This window comes from Melozone crissalis, unplaced genomic scaffold (assembly GCF_028551555.1).
Source record: "Melozone crissalis strain CALT ecotype California unplaced genomic scaffold, PUWL_Pcris_2 ptg000013l_1, whole genome shotgun sequence".
Lineage (NCBI taxonomy): Eukaryota > Metazoa > Chordata > Aves > Passeriformes > Passerellidae > Melozone > Melozone crissalis.
Genome location: NW_026535791.1, coordinates 44606601 through 44632061, shown reverse-complemented (window position 1 = coordinate 44632061; position 25461 = coordinate 44606601). Strand labels below are relative to the sequence as shown.

The 25461-nt window shown below is 38.5% G+C and overlaps 2 protein-coding genes across 2 annotated transcripts; one reads left to right on the top strand and one right to left on the bottom strand.

Moving 5' to 3' along the window:
• Positions 1–285: 285 nt before the first annotated feature.
• Positions 286–2397, bottom strand: LIPT1 (lipoyltransferase 1). Its single transcript, XM_054271884.1, has 2 exons — positions 2325–2397; positions 286–2118 (listed from the first exon to the last, which is right to left on the bottom strand). Exon 2 carries the CDS (start codon positions 1893–1895, stop codon positions 753–755), a length of 1143 nt encoding a protein of 380 aa, XP_054127859.1. The 5' UTR covers positions 1896–2118; positions 2325–2397; the 3' UTR covers positions 286–752.
• On the top strand, positions 2240–24015 carry TSGA10 (testis specific 10). The gene is given in 19 exon segments (XM_054272324.1): positions 2240–2412; positions 9688–9827; positions 9830–9849; positions 10078–10160; positions 10162–10231; positions 10584–10763; positions 10954–11031; positions 13446–13462; positions 13464–13534; positions 13537–13554; positions 13557–13590; positions 14993–15088; positions 15971–15986; positions 17068–17182; positions 17756–17854; positions 17857–17924; positions 22482–22684; positions 23006–23110; positions 23952–24015. Coding segments are annotated over 19 exon segments (1650 nt in total).
• Positions 24016–25461: the final 1446 nt, after the last annotated feature.

Below are 25461 nucleotides of genomic sequence, written 5' to 3'. Positions count from 1 at the left end.
CTAGGTGGTAGCATAAGGAAACTCTCCTAGATCTGTATTTGCATTTTCAAGTGGTTAGCTTTGATAGCAGTACCCATGGCAGCAGGGACTCCCAGCTTTGTGCCAGGCACAGGAACAGAGGAGGCACGTGTGGCCTCCCAGTTAGCCTCTTCTGTCCTCATCACACAAACCCCCACAGTGAACTTGCTGTATTCCCCTGCTCTTGCACGTGCATGGACAAAAGCCCTGACCCAGGCTGCACCTGCAGTCATTCACTACCCAGCTGAGCTCACTGCAGTGCTTGTACAGCAGAGGCACAGCACTCTGCAAGAAGGGACTCTGAATCAGAAACCAGGGAACATCTCTCTCCACACACCTCAGGGGCTGTGACACAGCCTTTGGGCTACTGTCCACAAGGAGCAGGATGCAGTCTGGGGCATCCAGTGCAGCAGCACAACACCAGTTTTACACCTACCCCGTCCCATCTGTGTCAGCCATTTGTACCTTCTCTGCTACAGGGCCAGTTTGGGATGTCCCCACCATTTTCCCTGGTTCAAGCAGCAACCATGTCTTGTCAGCAGTGGTTTCAATCCTACAGTTTGGGAACATCAGGTGCACGCAGTGTGAAATTTAATATTAAATAAAAGCACAAGATTGAACAGTTTGTTTTCTACAAGCTGAATTTTTCTCTTACTAGTGATTGTTTTAGTTTTGTTTTCAATACATTAAATAAAAAAGCAGCAGAAATTTAACTTACATTTTCAAAATGCAAGTCACATTAATCTTATCATATTCTCACACAGTAGACTCCACCTGCTGTGCAACTCATCATCTTGTGGACACACTCTTAGCAATGTTGTCACTAGTGCAGTGATTTCATTTGGGCAAAACTTACTGCCAGTAAGACTCCTGACCAGTTCACTGTGCAGTCCTGGTGGCAGCCACTGCTCTGGCAGATCAATGTTACAGACTTCAATCCTTCCATGCTTTACATCCATATTTACTTTAACGTCAAGAACAGAATCTTTATAGACCATGTTAAGATATGTGCTGATGCTGAACTTTGGTGTCTTTCCATACACCCATTCCCAGGTTTGTAGTTCTTTAGTTTTGTCACTAATTCCAGGAAGCAGAATCTCATCAGCTGGATTTATTAAGGTGATATGGTGATTTATCCGGTGCTGCACAGCATATTCTTTAGCAATGGCATCCAGGAGCATCTCAGAAGTTAAACTAGGATCCTCTTCAAAGAGATTTTTCACCAAGGCAGGCACACTAGGAGTGGCATTGCTCTTTAACCCTTTAAAAGGACTTTTTAGCACAGAAGATAAAACAAACTTATCTGCATTACAGAGTAAGGTACAGTGGTGATAAGCACTTGTCCTTCCCAGCTTAGCAGCAGTGCCTGAGATTTTGTATTGCCTGTCTAGCAAGATGTCATACCTGTCAGTGACATGTACATCTAACTGGGGTCGCAAGGCTTTCAGAGCCTTCACAACGAGCTTCAGGTTTTCCATTCGTTCATATTTTTTTCTGGTTGTAAAGAAAGTCAAATTGATATTGCCTAAGTCATGGTAAACTGTTCCTCCTCCACTTCTTCTCCTGGCTAGTTTTATATTTTTTTGCCTCAACAGCCTGAGGTTGCATTCCTGCCAGGGATTCTGATGTCTGCCTATTACCACGGCAGGGGAATTTCTCCAAAGGAAAAGGACCTGTTGCTTCTCTAAATCCATGTGGTCATGGATCCAATCTTCCACTGCTAGATTTTGGTAAACATCACTAGAAACAGACTGGATAATGAGGCCTCCACCAGCTGTGCTCCAGAAGCAAGCTTTTGGAGTCCTGAGGACGCAGGGCAGCCAAAGGCAGTTCTTTACCGACTGGAGCACCATGTTTTTAATAACTGCACAGCGCATGGAAGGAATGCCTGCTCTGCTAATGCTGAATGCGGCCGGAGCGCAGCTGGCTCCTGTGACAGAGCTGAAAGGCGGGTAGCGGGCATGAGACACTCATGCTCTGCCCACAGCAGCACGGCAGCTCCCAGGCACGGCGCTGCCCCGCTGATGCCGCTCAGACCCGGCCGGAGCCTCACAGGACATCGGGGGTGTCACAGCAGCTGCTCCTCGCACTCCCTGGTGCCTGAAAGACCAAAGGAAGAAGCGGAATGTAATGCGTATTTTCCCCTCATTCAACGCAGCCTTGCTAATTCGATTTCACTTTGCGTAGTCCAGCTTTGTTAAGGTTTTCTGCCTTCTTTTCCATGGGGTTCCCGGCGCGGCGTGCCCTCAGCCCCCGACGCCGCGTCTCCGCCCGTACAGCCCCGCCGGGCGCCCTGCGCTACTCACGGCGTGGAGCGGAGCGGTTCCAGCGCCCGTCCGTGCTCCCGGGGACTCCTTGGAACCGGCGGCACCGGCAGCGCCTTCCGCTTCCCGGGTGAGAGGTCCTGGGGGCGGGCGCTGCGCCTGCCGTGCGCCGGGGAGGGTTGGGGGCGGTGGTGGCCGGGGAGAGCCCGGGGCTGCGGCGGTGAGGGCTGGGGGCGGGCTGCGAGCGCGGCCTGGTGCTCGGTGAGCGCCGGGGTCCCGCCTGTCCCAGCGCAGCCACGGCACCGGGCGGGGGATGGAGCTGGGCCGAGCGGCAATGACCAAATCACAGAATCACAGAGTGGGTCAGGCTGGAAGGGACCACACCGGGACATCTGGTCCAACCTCCTGCTCAAGCAGGGTCATCCCAGAGCACATGGCACAGGATTGTGTCCAGACACTTCTTGAATATTCCCAGTAAGGGAAACTTCACACCCTCTCTGGGCAACCTGTTCTAGTGCTCAGTCACCTGCCCAGGAAAGGTCTTCCTCATGTTCGGGTAGAGCTTCCTATGCAGTAATTCCTGGCTGTTGTTTCTCATCCTATTGTTTGGCACCTCCAAGAAGAGCCGGACTTCATCCTCTTCACACCTTTGCTTCAGATACTTTTGGGCATTTCCCACAATATTTACAGGGCAACAAGAGGCCAGTGCACGATGCATAAAATGGATGATTTTTCTTGCAAGACCCAGATGGGCAGTTCCTCTCTGCAGGATATTCTGGATGCTAGAAGCTTTTATGAGTTCACAAGGAGACAGAGTTAATGCAATTGCAGAGACTTGTGAAATATACTCTCTATGGTGCTCATGAAGATACAAAAGCTAAATGTCAATAACATAATTCATTAAGAAGCTGGAAAGTGATCAAAGACTAGACGTATTGCCTGCAGCAGATTGTCTTCAGATTTGCATTTAAGCCATTCTTAAAGTCTGCCAGACCTTAGCTATAATTCTTCATCAGAAGCTATTGTCTGTGCTTAAGCTTACACCGTGGGAGAATGTTCAGTGCTAGGTGAAGTTTTTTATGCACAGTAGTATCCCTATGGGCAAATATGTGCTGTATTTCTCTTGTTCATGGATGTGTATTTCTAAAAGGTACATTACATACCTTTGTCTTCCATTCTGCCTTAAAAGAACTGTGTGGGTGTGATAGGGCAAGTAAGAAACCATCACAACATGTGTGCTGGTGGTGATTAGTGAGAGAAACAGACTCTAAAAGGAGCTTGATGCGATGTGTGTGCCAGTACCTTTAAAGTTGTACTGCCACATTAAAAAAAAAAAAAGGGAATTTTTTTAAGCAATTTCAAATGGACAGAGCTTTTTGCTGAATAAGATTGGTAATCATTTTTCAGTGGAGTGAACTATTCTGTAATGCACAGGTTAAAAAAGTTAAAAAGCATGTGGAGTTTGTCCATAAAATCTGCTGGAAATCAATGTTGAAGGCAGTTGACAAAATGCAAACACGAACTCGTGCATTCTAGCACTGGTCAGAAGTATGGAAATGTGTCTTGTGAGACAACTGATGTTACTAAAACCCCCAAAAAATGTGGGACCACTTGTCTCCATTTTGGCACTTGATTCTTGAACGTTTGCAGTGTGTCATTTTGCCACAGGGTGTCCCTAAAAACCTACAGAGAGGTGTTGCAGTCTGTGTTTTTCTAGTCAAAAACTGTTTTCATAATTAGAACCATAATTTGCTAAAAAACATAAAGTGTGCAGAATAGTGGGTGGACAGATAAAAATGTCATGGGTCTGTTTCTGATAAGCTGAAGGATGAAATACACAAGCAACAATAAATGCCTTCCTATTGTTGAAGACAAATCCAGCAAGATAGAAATATTCTTAGAATAAGCAAAAGGTATGAATTTGTAAATGCACACCATGATTTATTTATATTGTCAGAATATAGAAATATTCTGACAATCAGCAAAAAGTATGAATTTGTAAATGCACACCATGATTTATTTATCTCTTCTGAATTGGGCATTTAAGTTTTTTTATGTCCCAACTACTATTGTATAAATCACATATTTGTGAAATATACCAAGTATTATTTTCACTTTTGAAAACAGTCCTGTATATGAATTGAATTTCTTTTTTGATCAACGAAGCATTGTTTGATATTCAAAAAGCAATGCAGCTGCTCTGTATAACGTTAACTTATATTAAGATATGAAAAATAATTCACCCTATGTCCCTTAGAGGATACCTTAGACATACCAGAATAAAATAAATTAAAATTAAATTGAATAAATCCTAAAATGAATTTTCATTAGGAATAATTTTGTTAAAGTTGTGAAAATATAAGATGCCATTTTTACATCTCTTTTGGAGATAAATGTGATAATACAGAGCCTCCACTTCCACCGTGCCAAAATTTGAAAGTAAGATTTACAAGAAATCTAGGATGGGGAAAGGGAAAAGAAAAATACTTGTTTCTCTAGCTCTGTGTCTGGAAATTAAAATCTTCCAATTTCTTTTCTGACTTTAGGTGGGGATTTTATTTCAGAGGTGTTTCTGACTCCTGATGTCTGAAAAGGCGAGCTGTATCCATGAGTGCTTAATAGTGGCTGCTTGCCAAAGAACCCCGTAACTCACCCTGCACTGTCTCCAGAATATAAAACCTGTGCTAGTGGCCAGCAGGAAAGAGAGGACATTCTGTCTGGTTTCTCTGCTTGACTTTGGAACTACCTAAAGCAGCCTCTCACAAGGGCTGTTTGTATCCTTGCCATGAGCAGGCAATAGGAGTCACGGGGTTCACATGGCCTCCTTACCCTTTTTGCATCACTTTCTTTGAAGGCACCAATCTGCTTCTCCCTGTCTGTGCTATTCCAAGAAGATATGTGCAGCCAGAGGTACTGTAAATAAGAACTCCTATCTTGGGATATAAGGAAACATAAGTAATTTCTCTGAAATTATTTTGTTGGTGGGATAAAGAAAAGCTTAATTACCCTTGTAATACTCTGATGTTTTAACTTCATGATGTTTGTAAACCAGTAATATATTATCCTGGCATTAAAAATCAGGATTGAGTTCAGACTGGTGTTTATCATATGTGTGAAGCTAATGTTTGACACTGTCAAGGAACAAGTATAGTGCAAAGAATAATATTTATTCTGGATGATACAACTGGCACATAGTCTTACAGATAGATGCATTAATTAGATGGGTTTTGGATAGAAGATAAGGTTTAATTAAAGGAAGCTATTTTCACAAGATTAAGTCAGTTTTATCTAACACTTGCTTTGTTCTTGTCAGGCCTGAGAGATTGTGTGGCAATTGCTGTAGTTTTCATCTGTGAAAGTGTCTCCTTGGATATTAGTTTCTGGAAGAGATGAACCTAATTAGAGTGGAGGTGTTCAGCTGAGCTCCCTGAGTTCACTGTCAGTCCCGCCTGATCAGCTGTGGCAGTTTCAGAATACCCATCTCTCTCCTGGGGCTGGGACTGACAAGACTTGGCTGCTTGGCTTTGTCTCTGAAATCCTGTGACCTGTAAGCATTGCTCATGCTGCCTTTCCCTGCCTCTTGTGAGGCTTTTGCATTAATCACATGCTCCATGTGTGGGCCCAGGAGCTTTGGGTTAAAGGTGCTTTAAAGAAATTCTTTGAAAGAATTTCACTTGAAGCAACAGTGAATGGTGGTATTGCATGTGTCTGAGTGTGCCAATTTATGATCCATCCTCCTGTTTCTATCCCCAAATAACTATGAAGATTTTAATTATTATTTGAGGAAATCATCTTTTTATCTGTCAAGATGGGGAGAAAGTGTTGTGTCACTTGAGGAGAAGCTTGGCTTAACTCCAACAAAAAAGCTCTTCAAAAAGATGTAGCAGGAACCAGTCACTCAGTATTCATTTGTACTTAAAATCAGAAATAAATATGAGCACCTTTCCTTGACTTTAGTAGTGTTTCTTAAGAAACTGTGCTCTACATCATAAACCTGATAGAGAAAGTTGAATTTTCATAGATAAGAGTTATTCAAAAACCTCCCAGGATGAAACCAAGTAGAGAAATAATTAAAATTTCTATGAAAGCGGTGGTCATAAATATTTATATCAGCATTAATGGGAAAAGGGGTTTGCTGATAATTTTGTACAATATTTTGCAATACACCTTTTTAAAAATTATTTTTAGGAATATTTCTAACCTCTCATTTTGTTTTGCCTATAGAATTTCAGTCATATACACCTGTAGGAACAATATGATCATCTTGGAAAGCAAGAGTAAAGAGTAAAGAAAATAAAAGTGCAGAGATGTCATGCTTACTGGAAAGCTGTTTGGGTAAGCTGTTGTGCTGGTACTGAGCCAGAAGTCAGTGTGTCAATCACAGCTGCTTGGTTTCTGTCCTATAGAACTCCTGTCTCAAGGAAATCAGAGTCATAGAATAGTTTGTGTTGGAAGGGACCTTAAAGACCACCTAGTTCCAACTCCCCTTTCATTGACAGGGACACTTTTCACTAGACCAGGTTGCTCAGAGCTCCATCCAGCCTAATAGTGAATACCTCCAGATGTGGGGACTCCACAACCTTTTTAGGTGAACTCTTCCTCATCACCCTCCAAAGAAGTGGATTCTTCTTGAAAATAAACAATTCCTCCCTATTGTGTAGTTTAAACCTTCCCTCCTTCAGCTTAGGGTCATTCCCCCTTGTCCTATCACTACATTCCCTTGTGAAAAGTCCCTCTCCAGCCTTCTTTAATCTCCATTTAGGTACTGGAGTCTCCCTGGAGCCTTCTTTTTCCAGGCTGAACAATCCCAGCTCTCTCAGCCCATCTTCAGAGGAGAGATGCTCCAGCCCTCTGATCAGCTTAGTGGCCCACTGTCACAGACATATTTTCTGAAAAACCCTTTTGACAGGATTTTTTCTCCTGAGAAGCTGAGAAGCCTCAGAGGAAAAGAAAAACAATAATATGCTGCTGTGGAATGCAACAGGTGCATCTTTGATTGGTCCATGTGAATTGTTTCTACTTGATGACCAATCACAGGTCCAGCTGTGTTGGGACTATGGTCAGTCACAAGCTTTTATTATCATTCCATTCCCTTGCTAGCCTTCTGATGAAATCCTTTCTTCTAATCTTTAATATAGTTTTAGTATATAATGTTCTTTTATTATAATATATATCATAAAATAATACAAATCAGCCTTCTGAAACATGGAGTCGAGATTCTCATCTCTTCCCTTGTCCTGGGAACCCTGTGAACGCCACCACAGCCCTCCTGAGGACTTACCCCAACAGAACAGTGTCTTTCTTGAGCTGGGGGTTCCAGAGCGTTCCAGGTGGGGTCTCATGAGGGCAGAGTAGAGAGGGAGCAGCACCTCCTTCACTCTGCTGGTCATGCCTCTTTTGCTGCAGCCTAGGGTGTGGTTGGTCTTCTGGTCTGCCAGGCCACATTGCCAGCTCATGTTGAACCTCTTGTCCACCAGCACCCCATTTCCCCACTGCAGCTCTCCATCCATTCTCCTCCCAGCTTGTGTCCATATCACTGACAGATGTTAAACAGCACCAGCCCAATATCAACCCCTGAAGAGCACCACTGGTCTCCACCTGGGCATTGAGTCATTGGCCAGTTTGAGTGCAGCCATCCATCTAATTCTTTATTCACAGAATGGTCCACCTGTGAAGTCCATGTCTCTCCTGATTAGAGACAAGGACATTGTGCAGGACAGTGTCAAATGCCTTGCACAAGCCCAGGTAGATGCTAGCAGTTGCTTTTTCCTCACCACTTACTTTACACCACTGCTGTAACCCTCTTGTAGAAGGCCTCCAAATTTGTTAGGCATGATTTGCCATGGTGAGATCATGTTGTGTGCTGCTAATTACTGTCACTGTGATATTTTATAAAAATTTCTTTGCCAGGATTTTTCTCCTGAGAAGCCTGAGAAAAGAATGAAACCAATAATTATCTGATTGCTTGGAATGTGGTCTGGGGGTTACGTACCAACAGGTGCATCTTTGATTGGTTCCCTGTGAATTGTTTTTAACTAATGACCAAACACCATCAGCTGTGTCAGACTCTGTGGTCAGTCATGGGTTTTTATGATCATTCCTTTCTAGCTTTCTGATGTATCCTCTCTCTTTCTTTAGTATAGTATTAGAATCATATCATATATCATATCATATCATAATCAGCCTTCTGAGAACTTGGAGTCAAATTCTCATCTCTCACCTCATCCTGGGGACCCTCACAACAACACAACAAATTACCTCCTTATTTTCCATGTGTCGTAGGATAGTTTCCAGGGGGATCTGCTCCACGATCTTGACAGGTACCAAGGCAAGAGTTACTGGCCTGTATTTCCCTGAGTCTTCCATATTTCTTTTCAAATCAGTGGTGAAATGTGTCACAGCAGTAAATTCTTACCACTATATGGCAAGTGTAGTGTAAGTATATATTTTAGGATATATAAATATTATCATGTTTTCCAAAAAGTGCTCTTTCACTAGTTGGTAAAGGTAGTATTGTGAGTGAGCAAATACTGTGTGTAAATTTGAGTCCTCGATGCTCAGTGAGGTACTGAAGGTGCCAGTTGCTGATTGCTGTGATCTTTCCGTTCCCTAGGACTAGGGAAATGGACATAACTGCAGAACTTGAGTGACTCTTTCAGAGAGAACAGTATATTAGGATGGGATTCACCTAATCTGCACGATATGTCAGCAGTGATGATGACTGTAATAGATATCTAGGCTGTCTTTATCATCAGAGGTACTCCTAAGATGTGATTATTTAGTATGAATGCCAAAAACGATTGTAGGAATCAATTTCTACAAATTACTCTTTGTAGTGACTCAAAATTACATTAGTTTGCTCTTAAACAAATGGGATTTGATGTGCAATTTTGGATTTCTGAATTGCAGTTTATCTTCAGAATCTGTTTTAGGCTCTTACATGACTTTCTGGATTTCAACAATACTTACTTGCACACTACTTATTTCCATTGCAGAAATTCACCTTTCATGGACCTTAAACAAACATGGTGGCCTACTTTCTATCATATTTAAAAATTCATTAGATATTCCAGTAGAAATCTACCCTTGGTTTTGAACAGATATATTTCAAATTAATTAACATTTTGCTTTTATGTCCCTTTCTTTCCTGTTAGATACATATTAGAAGGACGTTCAGGCATATTTGCAATATAACAAAGAAAGAAAAATACAGACATTCAAAAGTTACTTTAAAGTATTATATAGATATTTATTTTAATTAGATATCTGCTTCATCTTCATTTTAAAAAGTATATTTATCCATTTTACATTGAAGTATCAATAATTACAAAAGTTTTATTTCTGTGCATGCACTCTCTCATTGATGCTAATGCAGGTTATGTTACAAAGAGAATATGAAATAAAGCAAGGGTACCACCTTGAGGCTTGATGCCTTTATTTAGTCACTGGAAAAGGACACAGACTGCCATAAATGTGAGACTGAGAATTTGTTGAAGGCATTAAGAAACACATTCTCAAGTCCTAAGTACATCTCTACTTGTGGCAGCATAAAAAATCATCCATCCAGGTGAGTTTGGGAAGTCACTCTGGAAGAGGAGGAATATATTTTTTAGAATATATCTCATGTTAAACTACTAGAGCTGCAACTACCAGGAAAAAAAACTAGTTGATTGTAAACAGAAGGATGTGTAAAATGGGAATGGGCCAATAATAGAAGTTTTCTAACCAGATATAATAAGAAAGTGTTTCAAGTTTTGTTTCTCTGCTTTAAGACTATATCACCATATTCTTTAAGGGAGTGGTTTCTGATCCAGAAGTCTTGAAAATATTGAGAGAATGTGAAGAACTTGAGTCAACATGGAAAATAAATTAATGTCATGGCAGAAATTCATGGTAGCTTTAAAGTTTTAGCAGCTGAGACAGACAAAATTCTCAGTGTTTATGAACAGGTAAATTTATTTATATTTGTGTGATTACTTGAAATAACAAGGTAATGTGCAAGAAAAATATGTATTTTTGTCTTCATATGAAAGAAAAAAAGAAAGAATGCTAAGTATTTGTTTAAAAAATATTTTTTAAAAAGTTATGGAAAATTCTGTGATTTGAATCTGTCAGTTCAATACAAGTTTGTAAGTGCTGTCTTGAGTTAAAAATGCTTTCCTGAATCAAAGAATCTGTGCACAAATGATTACTTCATCTTTGATATTACACAGTTCTGGGATGCTCTAGCCAGCCACAGGACCCAGTAATATATTGATTATCTATTCCATGTTTCTGTTATTCTACTATTTTCAAAAACAGGCACAGGAGGAGATTTCCCAGCTTTGTCAGGAAGTTATAAAATCCCCCAGGACTCCTAAAAGCATCACTCCTGTGACAGCTCAAGCTGTATTAAGACACATGGAGCCAGAAAGGAATACAGCACTGTCAGATTGCCAAAGGATGCCTACAGAACATGCTAGCCTCAGGGAGCAGTTACAGGTTGGAGTCTGTCCCATCCCACCTCAGCCCCACCCCACAGGTTATTTAAACATGAAAACTACCTAGCAGTGTAATTAAAGTTGCTAAGGATTTCTCTTCTGGTTCTGAAAATTAATTGCTTTACAAGTCTGTGGTGAGTTGAGACTTGTTTTATAAGGGATTTTTTTGTTGCTGCTGTTATTTGATAAAGATTTCCCAAGAAACTCCTTTTAATGAAAGGGCTCATTTGGAACAGAGAATTGAAGAGCTTTAAACTATTATTCACAATGTAAGGGAAAATAATTATTTATGGAATTGTAAATATAATACAGGTGGTGTTATTGGTCAATCCTGCAGCACCAGCCAGACTGCTGTCAGGAAACAGGCTGAGAGCAGTGGATGTTATTTACCAAGACTCTTTTCCCTCTACTCTACTCTGCTCCTCAAAGGCACCACCTGGAGAGCTGTGTCCAGCTCTGGGGTCTCCAACATAATGATGACATGGACCAGAGGAGGCCATGAAGGTGATCAGAGTGGGCTGGAGCACCTCTCCTACAAAGACAGGCTGAGAGAGTTGGGGTTGTGCAGCCTGGGAAGACTTCAGGGACATCTTTTGGCACCTTCCTGTACCTAAAGGGGACAAACAAGAGAGCTGGGGAGGGGTTTTCACAAGAACATGTAGTGACAGGGCTAGGGGGATGGTTTTAAACTGGAAGACAACAGGTTTAGATTAGATACAAGTTAGAAATTTTTGACTGTGAGGGTGGTGAGGAGCAGGTTGCCCAGAGAAGTTGTGGATGCCCCATCCCTGGAAGTGTTCAAGACCAGTCTAGATGGAGCACTCAGCAACCTGATGGGATGGAAGGTGTCCCTGCCCATTGCAGGGGGTGTGGAACAAGATGGTCTTTAAAGTCCTTTCCAACTAAAACCATTCTGTGATTCTGTGACTTTAAGACTGTACCAGGCTTTGTCAGATTTACCCACAGAGATCTTATATCCAGGTGAGGATTGGCTTGTTTCACCTGGAGTAGAAGTGGCTTAAGAGGGACATAAGTCCTACCTGCCAGTAGGTATGACATCAAGAAGTCATAAATAGGCTTTTTACTGCAGTGCTTGGTGGAAAGATGAGCAACAATGGGCATCCACTGAAGCCAGAAGGGTTCAGGCTGAATACAAGGAAATACTTGCTTCTCATGAGGGCAGTTGAGCAGTCCCCAGCCTTGGAGATTTTCAACACTGGACTGGGCAAAACCGTGAGCAGCCTGACCTCAGAAATGGCTTTGCTTTGAGCAGGAGTTTAGACTAGAGACCTGGAGTCTATTTAAATGTGAATTATCTTATGACTGTGCATTACTAAGACCTGATGCTTCAAAGCTAAATGTAATTGCACTCTTCTGGCAAGTCGGATTTAATAGGGTTTAAGTTACTTGTGTGTGCAATTGTTAGCTAACAAATGGCACTAAAATAGAAAATGGAAACATTAATATAATGAATATAAATCCTAAATTTACTTACAGTCTTGGTAGAACTTTATTTTAAAATAAATTAACATTGATTTCTGCAGTATATCTTTCTTCTAGATCTTATGGTTTTAAATTCTGGTTTATCTTCTTTTTCCACCTCAGCCTTCTAAAATCCTGCCAAGCTTATAAATATAATACCACAGTTTATAATATTAAATAGAGTGCATCTGATATGAAGAATACACTGTAGGCTGAAATAGCTCTGAGTAGTAAATTAACTTTAATCACACTCCTACCTGTGACGTGTAGTGATATTGGGAGCCCTGTTTTAGGTACATCATCTTATTTCTCCAGTTCTTTTGGTACCCTTTGAGAGCAATACATCAACATGAAATTCATGGCACTAGTACTGAAGAAGCCACTGTATAGCAGAGGCTTACAGACTTGCTCTTTAGAGGCCTGACCTTTGATTGTATTAACACAGAAATTAGTACTGAAAAAATTGGTAAAGGAAGAGAGGGATGAGGTGAGAATTTCTGTACTTTAAAATATGTGTTTCAAATAATTTAGAAAGGACAATCCTTTGAATTGAATCCAAGAATGTTAAGTGTAAGCATTTTAATAAAAATATAGAGGTTTCTTTAGACTGAAAATTTCAAACCAGCTTTGAAATTTTCAGTCTAAAGGAGCCTGTGAAGGAGGCTTTTGATCTGTTCTTTGTTTTAGCTGAAGGCCTCATGGTGGTAACTGGTGCTTTACATGGTGCTTTATGCAAGTGTTTTAAAGTGATTTGTCTACCTGGTTATTGACATAAGCATGTAACTTAATAGAGACCTAAAGCCATTATTGGTCATGTTGTGTCCCAAACCATGATTTCTCCCTTCATACACTCATAATAATGTTTTCTTTCATGTTAATTTGCACTGAAAACTTTTAATGTTGATCAATGGCAAGCATTTTTGCCCTTGAGCATTGTTACCAACCAAAAATGTATGTGAATAAATGAAAATATTCCCAGAGATCTAAAAGATGGGAAATCAATTTACCTTCAAAGGATGTGAAAGTCACATTTCAGGTGTTTGCCAACTATTTTCAGTAAACTGATGGTTGAGTAAATGAGATACTTGGACATTTCTTCTTCAGCAAAAGATTTGTGCTAAAACCAGTAAAAATTGAAATAAATTCTATAAATCAGTTCTTTTTATTTTTGCCAGCTGTTAGTGTTTGATTATATTTGTAGTTAGATAGTGAACAGTTAGATGTCTAATGTGGCACTGATGAAAGACACCATTGATTCTCTGGAAACTGAGATGAAAAGATTGACAAGAAAAGACTGGATTCTGACACTGAGTGAGTTGACAGGAAGCTGAATATGCTTCTCTTAGGTAAGTAAAAGTATGTAATTGCATTAATTTGACTAATAACACCAGTCTATGTCTTGCCACAGCAGGCCCCTGACTGGTAATAATTAGCATTGACTCCATGATTCTCAGAAGGTTGATCAGTCTCTTTATTATTCTATTCTCATTAAAAAACCCATTGCTTTTATGCACAGTTACAATACACCTGGACCTAATTGGTCCTCCAATCTAAACACCATCACCATTGGCTAATTAAGAAACCACTCTTTGATAAACAAATCTCCATAACACATTCCACGTGTTCACAACAGGTGCAGCAAGTGAAGGTAAAAATTGTTTCTCGTTCTTTTCTCTGATTTTCTCACAGCCTTTCCCAGAAAGGCCTGGGAAATTTGTGGGCTGCTCTCTGTAGCCAGAGAGCTGCTGCCACACCTATGTTCACTGGTTTCTGTAACTTTTATAAGGGAAAGAAATTTATGAAAGCTGCTTATGAACCATCATTCATTTTGGAATGAAATTGTTTTCTTCATTGCTTATTTATATGTAAATGTTCTTGTCTTATTGATATCATGATATGGTGGAAACCATCTTCAGTGAAAAAGTAAGATTAATTTAATTTAGAGTTAGGAGCTTTCTATTAGAAACTATGAGAATTGATGGGTTTTGGTAAATATCATATGAATAATTTTATTTTAATTTTTAAATTTAAAAAAAATAAAAACAGGTAAACATGCATAAACTAGCAAATGTCGTGTTGTTAGTTTTAAAGAGCCATTTCTTACTCTTGCAGCCTTTTCATGAGAGGAAGTAAAACTGAATCTTTTTGTAGGGCTTATTGTCTGCTGCTCCACTGGAGCTCCCAGTCACGTTCAGAAGCATAGTGGGACTAGGCTCGATCAAACCCTTTAGGGAATAGAAAATATGTCAGTGAGTGCTGCTTTATAATAAATTGTCAGATTTATGAACACTGTTGAATTGTTGAAAACTAGGTGCTGCTACTGAAAGATCTTTTTCTTTACATCCCCAAACCAAACTGATGATTCTTTTCAGTTTCCTGAACAGTGTGAGAATCATGAATATTACTACATTTGAACAGATCACTTGGTTATAACTTGAAACAGGTCAGGCATTCAAATGGATGTCTCAGGGGATGGTTTTTATTTTAATTATTTTTGTGGCTTTCTTATAATCACCTGTTGCAAAGAATTCTTCTTACTTTTCTGTAATCCTTTAGACAATTATTCACTTACACAATTTAATACACTGAGATTAAACTTAACATTAATAAAATATTCCAAACAGTCTGAAATAGACAGAAAAATCTCAATTTTTTCCTATCTTTTGGAATTTTAGTGACCTTTCTGAAAGAAAAAAAAATAGTATATCAGTGTCTGAATTCTCCTGTTTAATGCTTCTGCTTTTCCAGTTTATTGAATGAAAAGACAGAACTGAGTGTTTCAGAGATTCATTGAAGTCTTGTGAAAAAAAAACTTGAAATGCAACTTAGCCAAGAGAAAATGATGCATTTAAATTAAAAAACTGGTGAGTGACAGATCCAATTTTTATAATAAAATTCAATAGGCTAATTTTCATGTTCTGCAGTCATCTTTTTTATGGGTTGAAAGAAAAGGTATTGAATGCAAATAAATAAATATACTTCTGAAAGTTTTAACATTTTGAATGCAAAACTCTTGTTTTCTTTCATTATTGAAAGCTTTTTGCATTTTAAAATTGTGTGACAGAGCTCTGGCATGTGTAAGTTTCAGTGACAACACATATTGTATTTATGTTTCTTCAAGAGTTACTTTTGGATAGAAGATACTTGAAATAGTGGTTTATAATACAGCCTTACATTACCTACTGTGTTATTTATCTCTGTGCAGTTCCTGGTGAAAGTAGTTAAAATATTTCTAGTGTCATCTCATGCACACACAATACTCCTGCACTGATGTGTTTTCCAGGCAGCAAGAAATGTATCTTAATACCTGTAGGAGTTCATCACTTCTGTAGGTGATGTGAGTTTTCTTCTTTTTCTTCAGCTTCTTGCCTTCATTTGGGTTTTTCGGTACTTGATCTGTGAACTTGCTCTACTGCTCACTTGACTTTCTCTTCCTCTAGAAATGCTACTCAGTTTTAAGGGAGCAAATTACCTGTACCTAATGTCAGGTGTATAGAACTTCTAAGTCATTAAGGGACCCTTTTAAGTGAAGAAAAGTCCTCCAGGAGATTGATCCCACCCCAGTTTTTAAAGTGATTAATTTTACCTCTCTCCCTTCATTATAGAGGTAGTATAGCTAATGGATTTAGATCAAGTGTTTAATTCTTAGGTGAGACCAAAATTTAGGTGAGACCACTTGCATTCTAAATAAATTTTCTCCCAAACATACTAATTTTTTGTCTTAAGTGCCCTCCTGGAAAAGGTGAGGTTGGTAGTGGGTTTGACTGCCAAAGGTTCATCAGGGAATCACAACTTCACCTTCTCTTGGAATCACACTTTATAAGGATGATGTCAGCTGGAACAAAATGCAGCTTCCTGGTGCTCCCAGCTACTTTTCAAAGGTTCACAGTTTTCTTTGCAATACCTGGATGCTTGTAGAAGCAGTGGGAAACAAAAAATATTAGTATCATAGGATGAAGTACTTTTTAGTAGAATTGCCTCTGGAATATGTATTGATTCCTACAGGCCCTTCCATTAATTGAGGTGATACTCCAAGTATTTAAAGTATTATCATTTCTTTGCTTGGGTTTACTGGAAAGTTTCCAGAACACCTTTCTCAGTAACTCACAGCATTTTTGCAGCAGGAATAGGGGTTTCTCCATAGAGCCTTCCCCACACTACCACCCCTTCCCCCAGTTCTTACAGCTGAATTCTCCTAGCAATTTTGCACAGAAGAAATTTCTGAACTGTGCAGTTGAAGACAACCTTTCTGCAGCTCTTTTCCCTTCTTCTGTTCACTTTCTCAAGCAATAGTTCTCAGAAGTTCTGTGTCTGTTCTCCTAATACTTGTAGCTTTATTTCTCCTGATTGGGAGATAACCACTTGATTAATTACTGTGTAAGCAATTACATAATAATTAAAATACTTTATTTTTATCTGTCTTCTACTTTTAAAAATATAGGCTTTTAAAAAACTGTAATGTAAAAAGAAATGGAATTGATTGAGCTCTACTTGTTAAATGGGACAGGCTTTTTTTTAATGACAATCTAGATGCTAAATAAACCATCTTTTTTTTTTATTTTTAACTGTAACATTCCTTTACAGACATTTTTCTTCTTTATAAGAAGATTTTTAACGTTATTTATAAGTAAAAAATATTTTTCACAAATGAAAAATTTGCTTTATAAAAATACACATAATTTACATTTCATATAGCCTTTAAACACCAGTTAATAAAGCTACAGACCTTAATAAAGCCATAGACCTTAGATACACACTAATTATTATTTTTTTAAGGTACAAGCAGTATACCTAATCCTTATGGAAAAAACTTTTCTTCATAGGTACTATATAAAAAACTAGCAAAGTACCAAACTGAGCTTGATGATATGAAGTTGAAAGCCCAGAGTTCAAACAGAGATATTTTCAGGATGAAGCATGTGCTGAAGTCTAAAATGAGTATACAAATTAAAACTGCTGGTTTTTACCAAAAAATTTAATTTTTAGATATCTCTATAGAAGAATTAGCTTCCAAACCAAAACTCATTTGCATTCCCTTAATTTGGTTTTAGTAGTTTGGACACATTTTCATGGCTGTTTTTGCAGTACAAAATTAATGTAGAATATTTCATTGTGGTTTTGTATATATATATGTACATATATAAAAAACACACACATGTGTGTGTTTATTGAACTTAAAAAATCAGACAGGAAATAATACATAAACTTGGAACTCTTTTCTCTTTATTATTTTATAGGATTAAAATAAAAAGAAATATTACTGCAGTATATTGCTATACCTTGTGTGTCTAATGTTAACCTAACCATTCTTAACAGATGTCTATTGATCATTAAAATGTGCTCATCTTGGACAAAACTCTGGTTTATGAGGAGTCTCTCAATATTTTCACCAAATGGCAGAATTTTCAGCGGAAAGAGTATATCCAATACCATATCTGTAGGTCTATAAATATCCCTATTTTTTGGAGCTTACAGTAAATTATTAAATAAATAATCTTTACGTGTTTGGAGAGAGAACTGTGAGCTCTTATCACAAAGCCTGTGATCAAGGAGAAAGTTGGGAAGCAAAATGCCATGAAGCAGAAACAGGCTTTTCCTGTTAGACTGGCAGAGATCAGTGCAGTCTGAGAGCCACAGTTGGAAAGGGAAAATAGAGTCCCTTGAAACACAGATGGAGCAAGTGAGTTGAAATCATTCTTTCCATATTTCACCCTTGAAATGGTCTGGTAATATTTAAAAATTATGTTTAATGCCACTTCTATTTCAGGGAGGTTTTCCACCATGAATGTATGCATTTTACTTTATATAATAATATGATTAGAATTCCACTAGTCACATTTGGGGAAAAAAAATATAAAAAAAATTCAAGGAAAATAAAAAAATTAAATGCTCTTGTGGTTTGGAATCACTGAAGGCATAAAGTCATACACAACTCCACTCAGCATACCTGAATCATATGAAGTACTTTGTCATCTGTCACGTTCTTGTTCCTGCTCTTTTTGCTTTGAGCTCCTTAGCCTTCTTTCCACTGCTTTAGATGTCCCAAAGAGCCTCTTCCCACTTGAAGATCTGAAGAATTTTAAGAAAAATTCATAGCTTGGCTTTGGAAATACGTTGTGAGCATATAAACATGGTTTGGGGGCTCTCCAGTTTTTGTTGCAGATCATCTCTGCTTCCTGAACATCACATAAGCTGCTGAGGGCTATCGGTGATAATTTTTGTCCAACATCCTGGAGGAAGGATGAGGAGGACTCCATCTTATCAGCAGTCTAATTAATTAATTTATTATACTATCTTATTCTGTATTATATTACATTCCATCTAAACTGAATCTGCCAAGCACTCAACTGCACTCCGCTGCACAGCATCTTGTGACTGTGAGCTGACAGTCCCAGCACCCACACAGATTCAATTGGTCAGTGAATCAAAACACTCAGACCAGAATCCAATTATCAATTCCCTTCAGGTAAGCAATCTTCCACAATGCATTCTACTTGTGAACAATACAGGAGCAGTAAATGAGATAGGAATTGTTTTGATCATTCTTTTCTCTGCTTCTCTTACTGCTTCTCTCAGGTTCAGAGAATGTGAATCCCACAGAAGGCTACTCAAGAATATTAGATACTCTAGAGGAACCAAACTGTTCCTGTGCATAAAGTGGATGAGAACACAGCAATAGCAAAACAGCACAGGAGGATGGTGTGGCAGATTTTAGAATTCCTTGAAGATATGATAAAGCTGGTACATGGTTCTAGTTTGTCCAACAAGCCTGAAACCAGCAGACATTTCATCCTTCTAATCCTTCCCACATGCCTGCTATTAAGTATAGGAATGAGCAGATCTCTTCATGGACACTATATCAACATACTGGGTCAGACTTCCCAATGCCATATTCCAGTTCATACAGTTACATGCAAGGCACGTATCTAAAACACTGACGTTTTTATTCAAAAATCTTAATGTGCTCAGCAGTGCTCTGTGTTCCTTGTGCTTTTTTTTATGTGGTGAGACAGAGCTAGAATTAATGTGATGTGCTCCCATAAAATAATCTCTTTGGATGTCATTTCTAGTAAATCCTTCAAGCAAATCACAGTGCCTTACCTCTCACTTTGCTCTGTTAACCTCCCACACTCATTCTGCCACCCACTGAAACTTAAGGAGTTGAAAGTGGCTGACCAGGAATATCACTGAGCAAAGTACAGGCATTTTTCAAAAATGAAAAACCTAGGTTATGTTAATTTGAAAGGTACAAAATTCTTAATGCTTTTAGTCAGACCTGCTGCTGCTGCCTTGTGGACTCCACTTTAATGTGACTCTCTCATCTCTTAGTCATGCCTGAATTTACAGGTGACAGGAATATAAACATGACTGACAGAATCTCAGCATCCACAGATCATCTACATACAAAACCTAATTTTATTGCTGAAATGAGAAGATCTCATCTGAAAATAAAATGTGGTCCATGGCAGAATTTTCAACCTTATTAACACTGCAAAAAGAGTAGAATTCTAAGAATAGAGTTTAAAATGCCAGATAATTTTGCTGTCAGAAGCAAGAACTCCTCTAATTTTTGTATACAGGAGTTATTTAAAGAAATAACTTTAAAGTTTACTGTAGAATAAATTACTGCAGCCTCTTAAAATTTGCCACAATTACATGGAGATATTTTGTAGGATTTTGGAAGCTGCTTTAATTATTTTTTTAGTAGAGTTTTATATTACATTGCTGTATCATTTAATAACAGAGGCAGCATACAAGTCTCCTATTTTTGCCTTAAGCAACTCTTGTGAAAATGGGCAGAGGGCCTCAAAATATACCTTAGGAGAGTGTCTCTGTACTTGAAAATGCCACATCTACACCAGAACTTTGCATTGAAGTAGATGCAATCAAAGAATGATTAAATTAGCATTTAATTTCCACAGCAGAGAAGGTAGAAAGGGTATGTGAAATATATTAGAAAAATAAGTTTATGTTAATATTACACTTAAGGGATTCAAATATACTTTAGGATTATGAATGATCACATTTGCAATTTTTTCAGTGTTTAATTTGGCATTTCTCAGGGGCTTACTCCTCAAAGGGGGTATGAGTTGAACACTTTTTGAAAAGGACACTGCTTCACTGCTTTGCAGGGTTTTACTATGAACACTCAAAAGTCAGGGCTAAAAATTACTGTTGTTTTCAAGAAAGATATCTTGGATTTTACATCTAGTCACTAGGGAAGCAGAATAGCTGAAGCTGTTTGTTAGCAATGAAACTAGGTGTGGGTCAGGTATGTCCATTGACTAATTTAGGAAGTACCAATATCTTTAATATTTTTTTAATTTCCCTTGGAAATCAGTTTTTGTTGACCTTGATTTTTACATAAACTACAAAATTATTATGTGATACATTTTTTAAAATTCAGTTTGGATAAACTTTGAAAAGTTGTTCATACACCCTCAGATTATTCAGGTATTTTCAGTATGATGCTATTGCTGACCTGTCCATCCTGTGCTCCAGCTGAGATAATTTCTTGTTCTTTATAGGCTTCCAGCAGTCTCTTTAAACCTTTATGCCTTTTGGAAGCAGAGTGGGTAAAGCTGCTGTTTGCAGTTGGTTATGCATTCCAGCCAAATGTGTGATGTTTTTTGTATCCTTGTGAAATCCTCTATGATTCTTTTGATATGAAAGAGTTCCAGCATAAGACATTTATCTGAAACTTTTATGAGATCTAATATGGCTAAGCCTCCCTGGATCCTTCTGTGAAGGGGATTGCTGGGACTGTGGAGAACAGCAACAGTTTCAGGAGAGAAAACTGCAGAAATGCAGTTGGAGAGTTGGAGAAAAGTCAGAAGTTGGGAAATTTTCACTATTTTTTCTGTGTCTTTCAACCAGTAGTCTTTCATTAGCCATGTATAACCTTCAGATAAGGCTCTTGCTGTACACAGTATTCTAGCACAGAATCTGCATTATTAGACTTCAGCATATTTATATTCAGAAGTGGAAACTAAACCTGATTCTGAATAATGTTGTTCTTTCAATGTTTCTAATACTGTTTATTTTCCTGTATCTTCTTCTGTCTACAGTTTTCAGTATTCTTTTTTTCTGAAATGCAAATGTAGAATATCAAAACTGTTTCTCTGCAAAGGAACTAGATTTTTGAGTCACATGGAAAATGGGATCTTTCAGAAAGAAGAAACCTTTCGGTTTAGTTTGGTAAAAAAAAAAGACTTTTGATAAGTGACAAATGCTTTTTTCTTGCCTTTATCTTTCTTTTTTCTTTTTTTCCTCCCTTCTGTTGGCCTGTGATCTTAGTTCTTCCTCCTTTGAACACACAAATGGTTATCTTCTGAAATTTCTGAGAAATGTGCTGGAGAGGTGGAGAGTTTGTTAAGATGTCCCAGTTCATAGATTTCCCATGGCCTTTGGCTGAGCATTATTGTGCTTAATGTAAACTAGGCTTGAGTAAAATATAGATAAAAGTGTTGCAGCACCCCAGACTCAGCTAGTCAGACTATAATGCATACATGAAAAGATGAAGAGAAAATACCATCCAATTTACTTATACTAAGATTGAAACAGGCAGTTTTCTTTGTCTCTGTAGCTGACCCAATACTGATTTTCCTGATTCTCAGCCTCTGGAATTACTTTTTAATGTGTGTTTGTAGCTATGTCTCAGGTATGTCCATTGTTCCTTCTGCAGTGAAATATGCTGGGGTTTTTGGGTATTCTTTTTTAGGTTCCTCAAAGATATATAGATATTTAATCTCTTAATATTTGATTGGATTTTATTAATTTTCCCTTTCCCCCCAGTTTATTCTTGATGCTCCTGTAAGTAAAATAAGTGTAATCTCACACTGCTGGTGATGCTGGTACCAGTTTGTAGTATCACATGTTATTTCCTGTGTGCAAACAGTTAATCAATAGCTTCTTGCCTCAACAAAATGTGAAACTTCCTTCCTCTTCATTAATGATTCTGTCTACAGAATCCATTGATCTGTCTATTTCATAGCATTTTCTCATTTGTATCAAGTATATTTATATTAAGATATATACATTGGATTATTTTATAAATCTCACAGAAGATTTTGACTGGGAAAATATAAAACTAACCACCCATCTTGCAGTGAAAACGAACTTTGTCATTGATCCCAGACTTCCTTTTTAAATTACTATCTTTTTTTTAAAGATTACCCCAATAGAATGCCAGTAAGCTTGATAGACATACAGCTGAAACTTTAAAATCTTTGTTTTTCTGCAGAGCAAGTGTGAATCAAACCATTCTGAAACAGAACTGCTGAGAAAACAACTGGGAAATGAAAAAGCATCTATGAAAAACCTGGAATCTTCTCTTGTGTCCAGTTGTGAGAAGGATTTTCAGTCACAGAGAGCAAACCAAGAGAAAGTCTCTGAAATTCAGGTTCACAAGGAACAGCTTGCTTTAGTAGAAAATAATCTGTGAGTAAATGACCAGGAGAGTATTGCAGTTTTTCTCACAATTTCCAAGTGTATTTAAACAGAGGTAGTTTTATATCTAGCTGCATTTTCAAATGGCCAATGTGCCTTGACTATATTAATAGCAGAAAATACCAAGAACCTCCTTTGGATTTCTCAGTTAAACCCTAATAAACTCTTCTTCATAGTTTTACATTTTGCTCCAAAAAAAATTCCTAATCTCATTTGCATAGTATAGCTGCCCTTTTGATTTTGAATAATTGCATGTGGCTACACGCTTGGAGAATTACAGTTGCTATTAATTAATGTGTATGGGCTTCAGAGTGCTGTGCAGAATCAAGATTTTACTCACCTCAGAAACAGAGCAGCTCAGTTAGAGTCAGAACTGGATATCACCAAAACACAGCTGGGGACTGAACACTCTGATAGGCAAGTATATGTTTTTGTATTGTGCTTCCTGCAGCTAATTGGGGTGAAATGCAGTATAGTGCTCAGACTTAGGCTAATTAGTCAGATAAACAACAAAGTTTGGGTTTACACTGCTCTACATCTCCTATGTGTTCAGAGACTATTCATGTCTCTAAATTTAGTCTGTTCAGCTGTTACACAGGCTGTCTAAATTAGTTATGTAGGTTGCATGTGTAGCCAACAGAATGAGACAGTGAGATTACCCTCTGGAATAGCCTGGTTTAGGATGAGGCAGGTCACTTTCCATCTCTCTTCACTCATTTATACTGATGCCTGCCTTGATTTATAGTGAAAATCCACGTGAATAGTCATTTATACAGGTGCTCTATATCCTACTAGTTCTCTGCACCTCTGGAATGATTTTTGCCTGTACCAACCCCATTTTCCCAGGTACTACTTGAATATAGGTGATTCCCAAATGACAGTGTGACTATTATATATATATATATATTTTTTTTTTTTTTTTTTTTTAATTTTGCAAGAAGAGAGTTTAACAACATGTAGGAACTATTTCACAAGACTTGGCCACAGCAGCAGAGAATGGTCCCTGTCCTGCTTCATGCATTAAATCATCTATGTAGTCTTGGTGTCTTACCAAGATAAGATAGTCTTCTTATCTTTGAAAAACAATACTTTTATATTTCATGGATGTGTTGAGGATAAAATATTACAGTTTTGGGTATTATTTTGGATATGTAAAACAGCAAGCTAAAAGAAGCAGAGTGATGTGATTATAGCACAGGTCTGAGAATGAGGTGTCTCATTTAACTAGTAAGTTGTTGATATTCTGTTCTCTCATAAGTAAGGATGAAGGATCTGAAAAGGACATCTCTGGGAAGATCATCTTCTTCATGGGAAGAAATTAAGCAGCTTCTCAGAGCCAAAGTATTTTTTGGCCACTGGCACATGAAAACCAGAATATTTGCCATATAAGAAAAATACTATCATTAATATTATCATGTTAGTAGATAATGGAAGCAACAGCTGTGAGTAGTGAATGGTTTGTTGTTAGTTTGAAGAGGGAATGTGCTATCCTTTTTGTAACAGTGGCTGGACTAGTCCTACTTATTCACTGCCTTGGTGCAGAATGAAATAATGCCTGAAATTAGGAGGTGGAAGTGCCAACATTTTCAGACCTTGAATAGGCACCAAAACAGTGATACCAGGAGGCTTCATCCATCAGTCTGGCTCTTTCTTTACCAGCCAGGAAAAGCACCTGCCCATCCCTCCCATCTCTCTGACTGCAGAAGCAGTTTGGACTCCTGTGGAAACAGCAGGATTTAATTATTGTCCTGCCCTGGCTGTGGTGACCAAGCACAGGGACTGTTGGGCTTGCTGGGCTGGAGCAAGTCCTTTTGTTGTCCCTAGATCCAGCTCCCTGAGGCAGTGCTGAATGTGATCATTCCCCAGCAGGCTTTAGTGACCTTCAGTGAATGTGATCATTCCCCAGTGACCTGTTTCAGTGGTCCACTCCACAGGTAGGTCTGTGGTAATGGCTGAGCCACACTGAAACCCAGGAGTTGTTGTAGTCACCCTATCTATGTATTCACCCAATCCAACACAGACTAGATTTTCCTTAATGTAAACATCTGACAGACTGAAAACAGGATCCCAGAAAAGCATGTACCTTCAAAACATTCCAATGGATTATCCAGTCCCACATACTTCCTTCCCATACAGCCAGATGCAGGAGTTATGGATTGAACTAATATCCAGGCCCCATCTCTTGCACTCAAAATGACTGGACTGCCATTTTGCAACTTTCCCTTTGGGATTCCAGCATTTCTTAAATATCCATCAGTTTCAGGGCGCTTCAGAAGACTTTACTCCACTGGCCTTGCCAACTCAAACAGCACAGGAATACTGCAAGCAGCACTGTTCTTACTTTTGAATAACCTTAAAATTAAGCTCTTCCTCCCAGGAGATGTTTACACTTTTTCATTTTAAACCTGCATTTACCATGGATATCTTCTGTCTTTCAGTGAAAAATGAGACAATAGATACATAGAAATAAATCTCAGTAAGAGAGATACAAGGAGACTCACTAATCTGTCTTTCAGAGAAATATTTGATGGAAACTACATTTCCTTTTAAAATGTTTAGAAGCTGACAGCATGCATAAAAAATATTGCCAGTGGAGGGGGAAGAAGTCTCAGTTCATGACTTGCTTTTGAGATGATTATGTACTTCCAAGTTTAATTTGTTCACTGAGATTATTTCCTTTGGCACTTGACTAATCTTTGCTATCAAAGGCTTCTCTAAGTATTAAAAATGGTTCCCAATAATAAGAGACAAGTTTCCTCGGATCAGCG

Bases quoted from the DNA above. Each gene is read 5' to 3' on its own strand.
- LIPT1 (XM_054271884.1), bottom strand. From the start codon at position 1,895: ATGCGCTGTGCAGTTATTAAAAACATGGTGCTCCAGTCGGTAAAGAAC.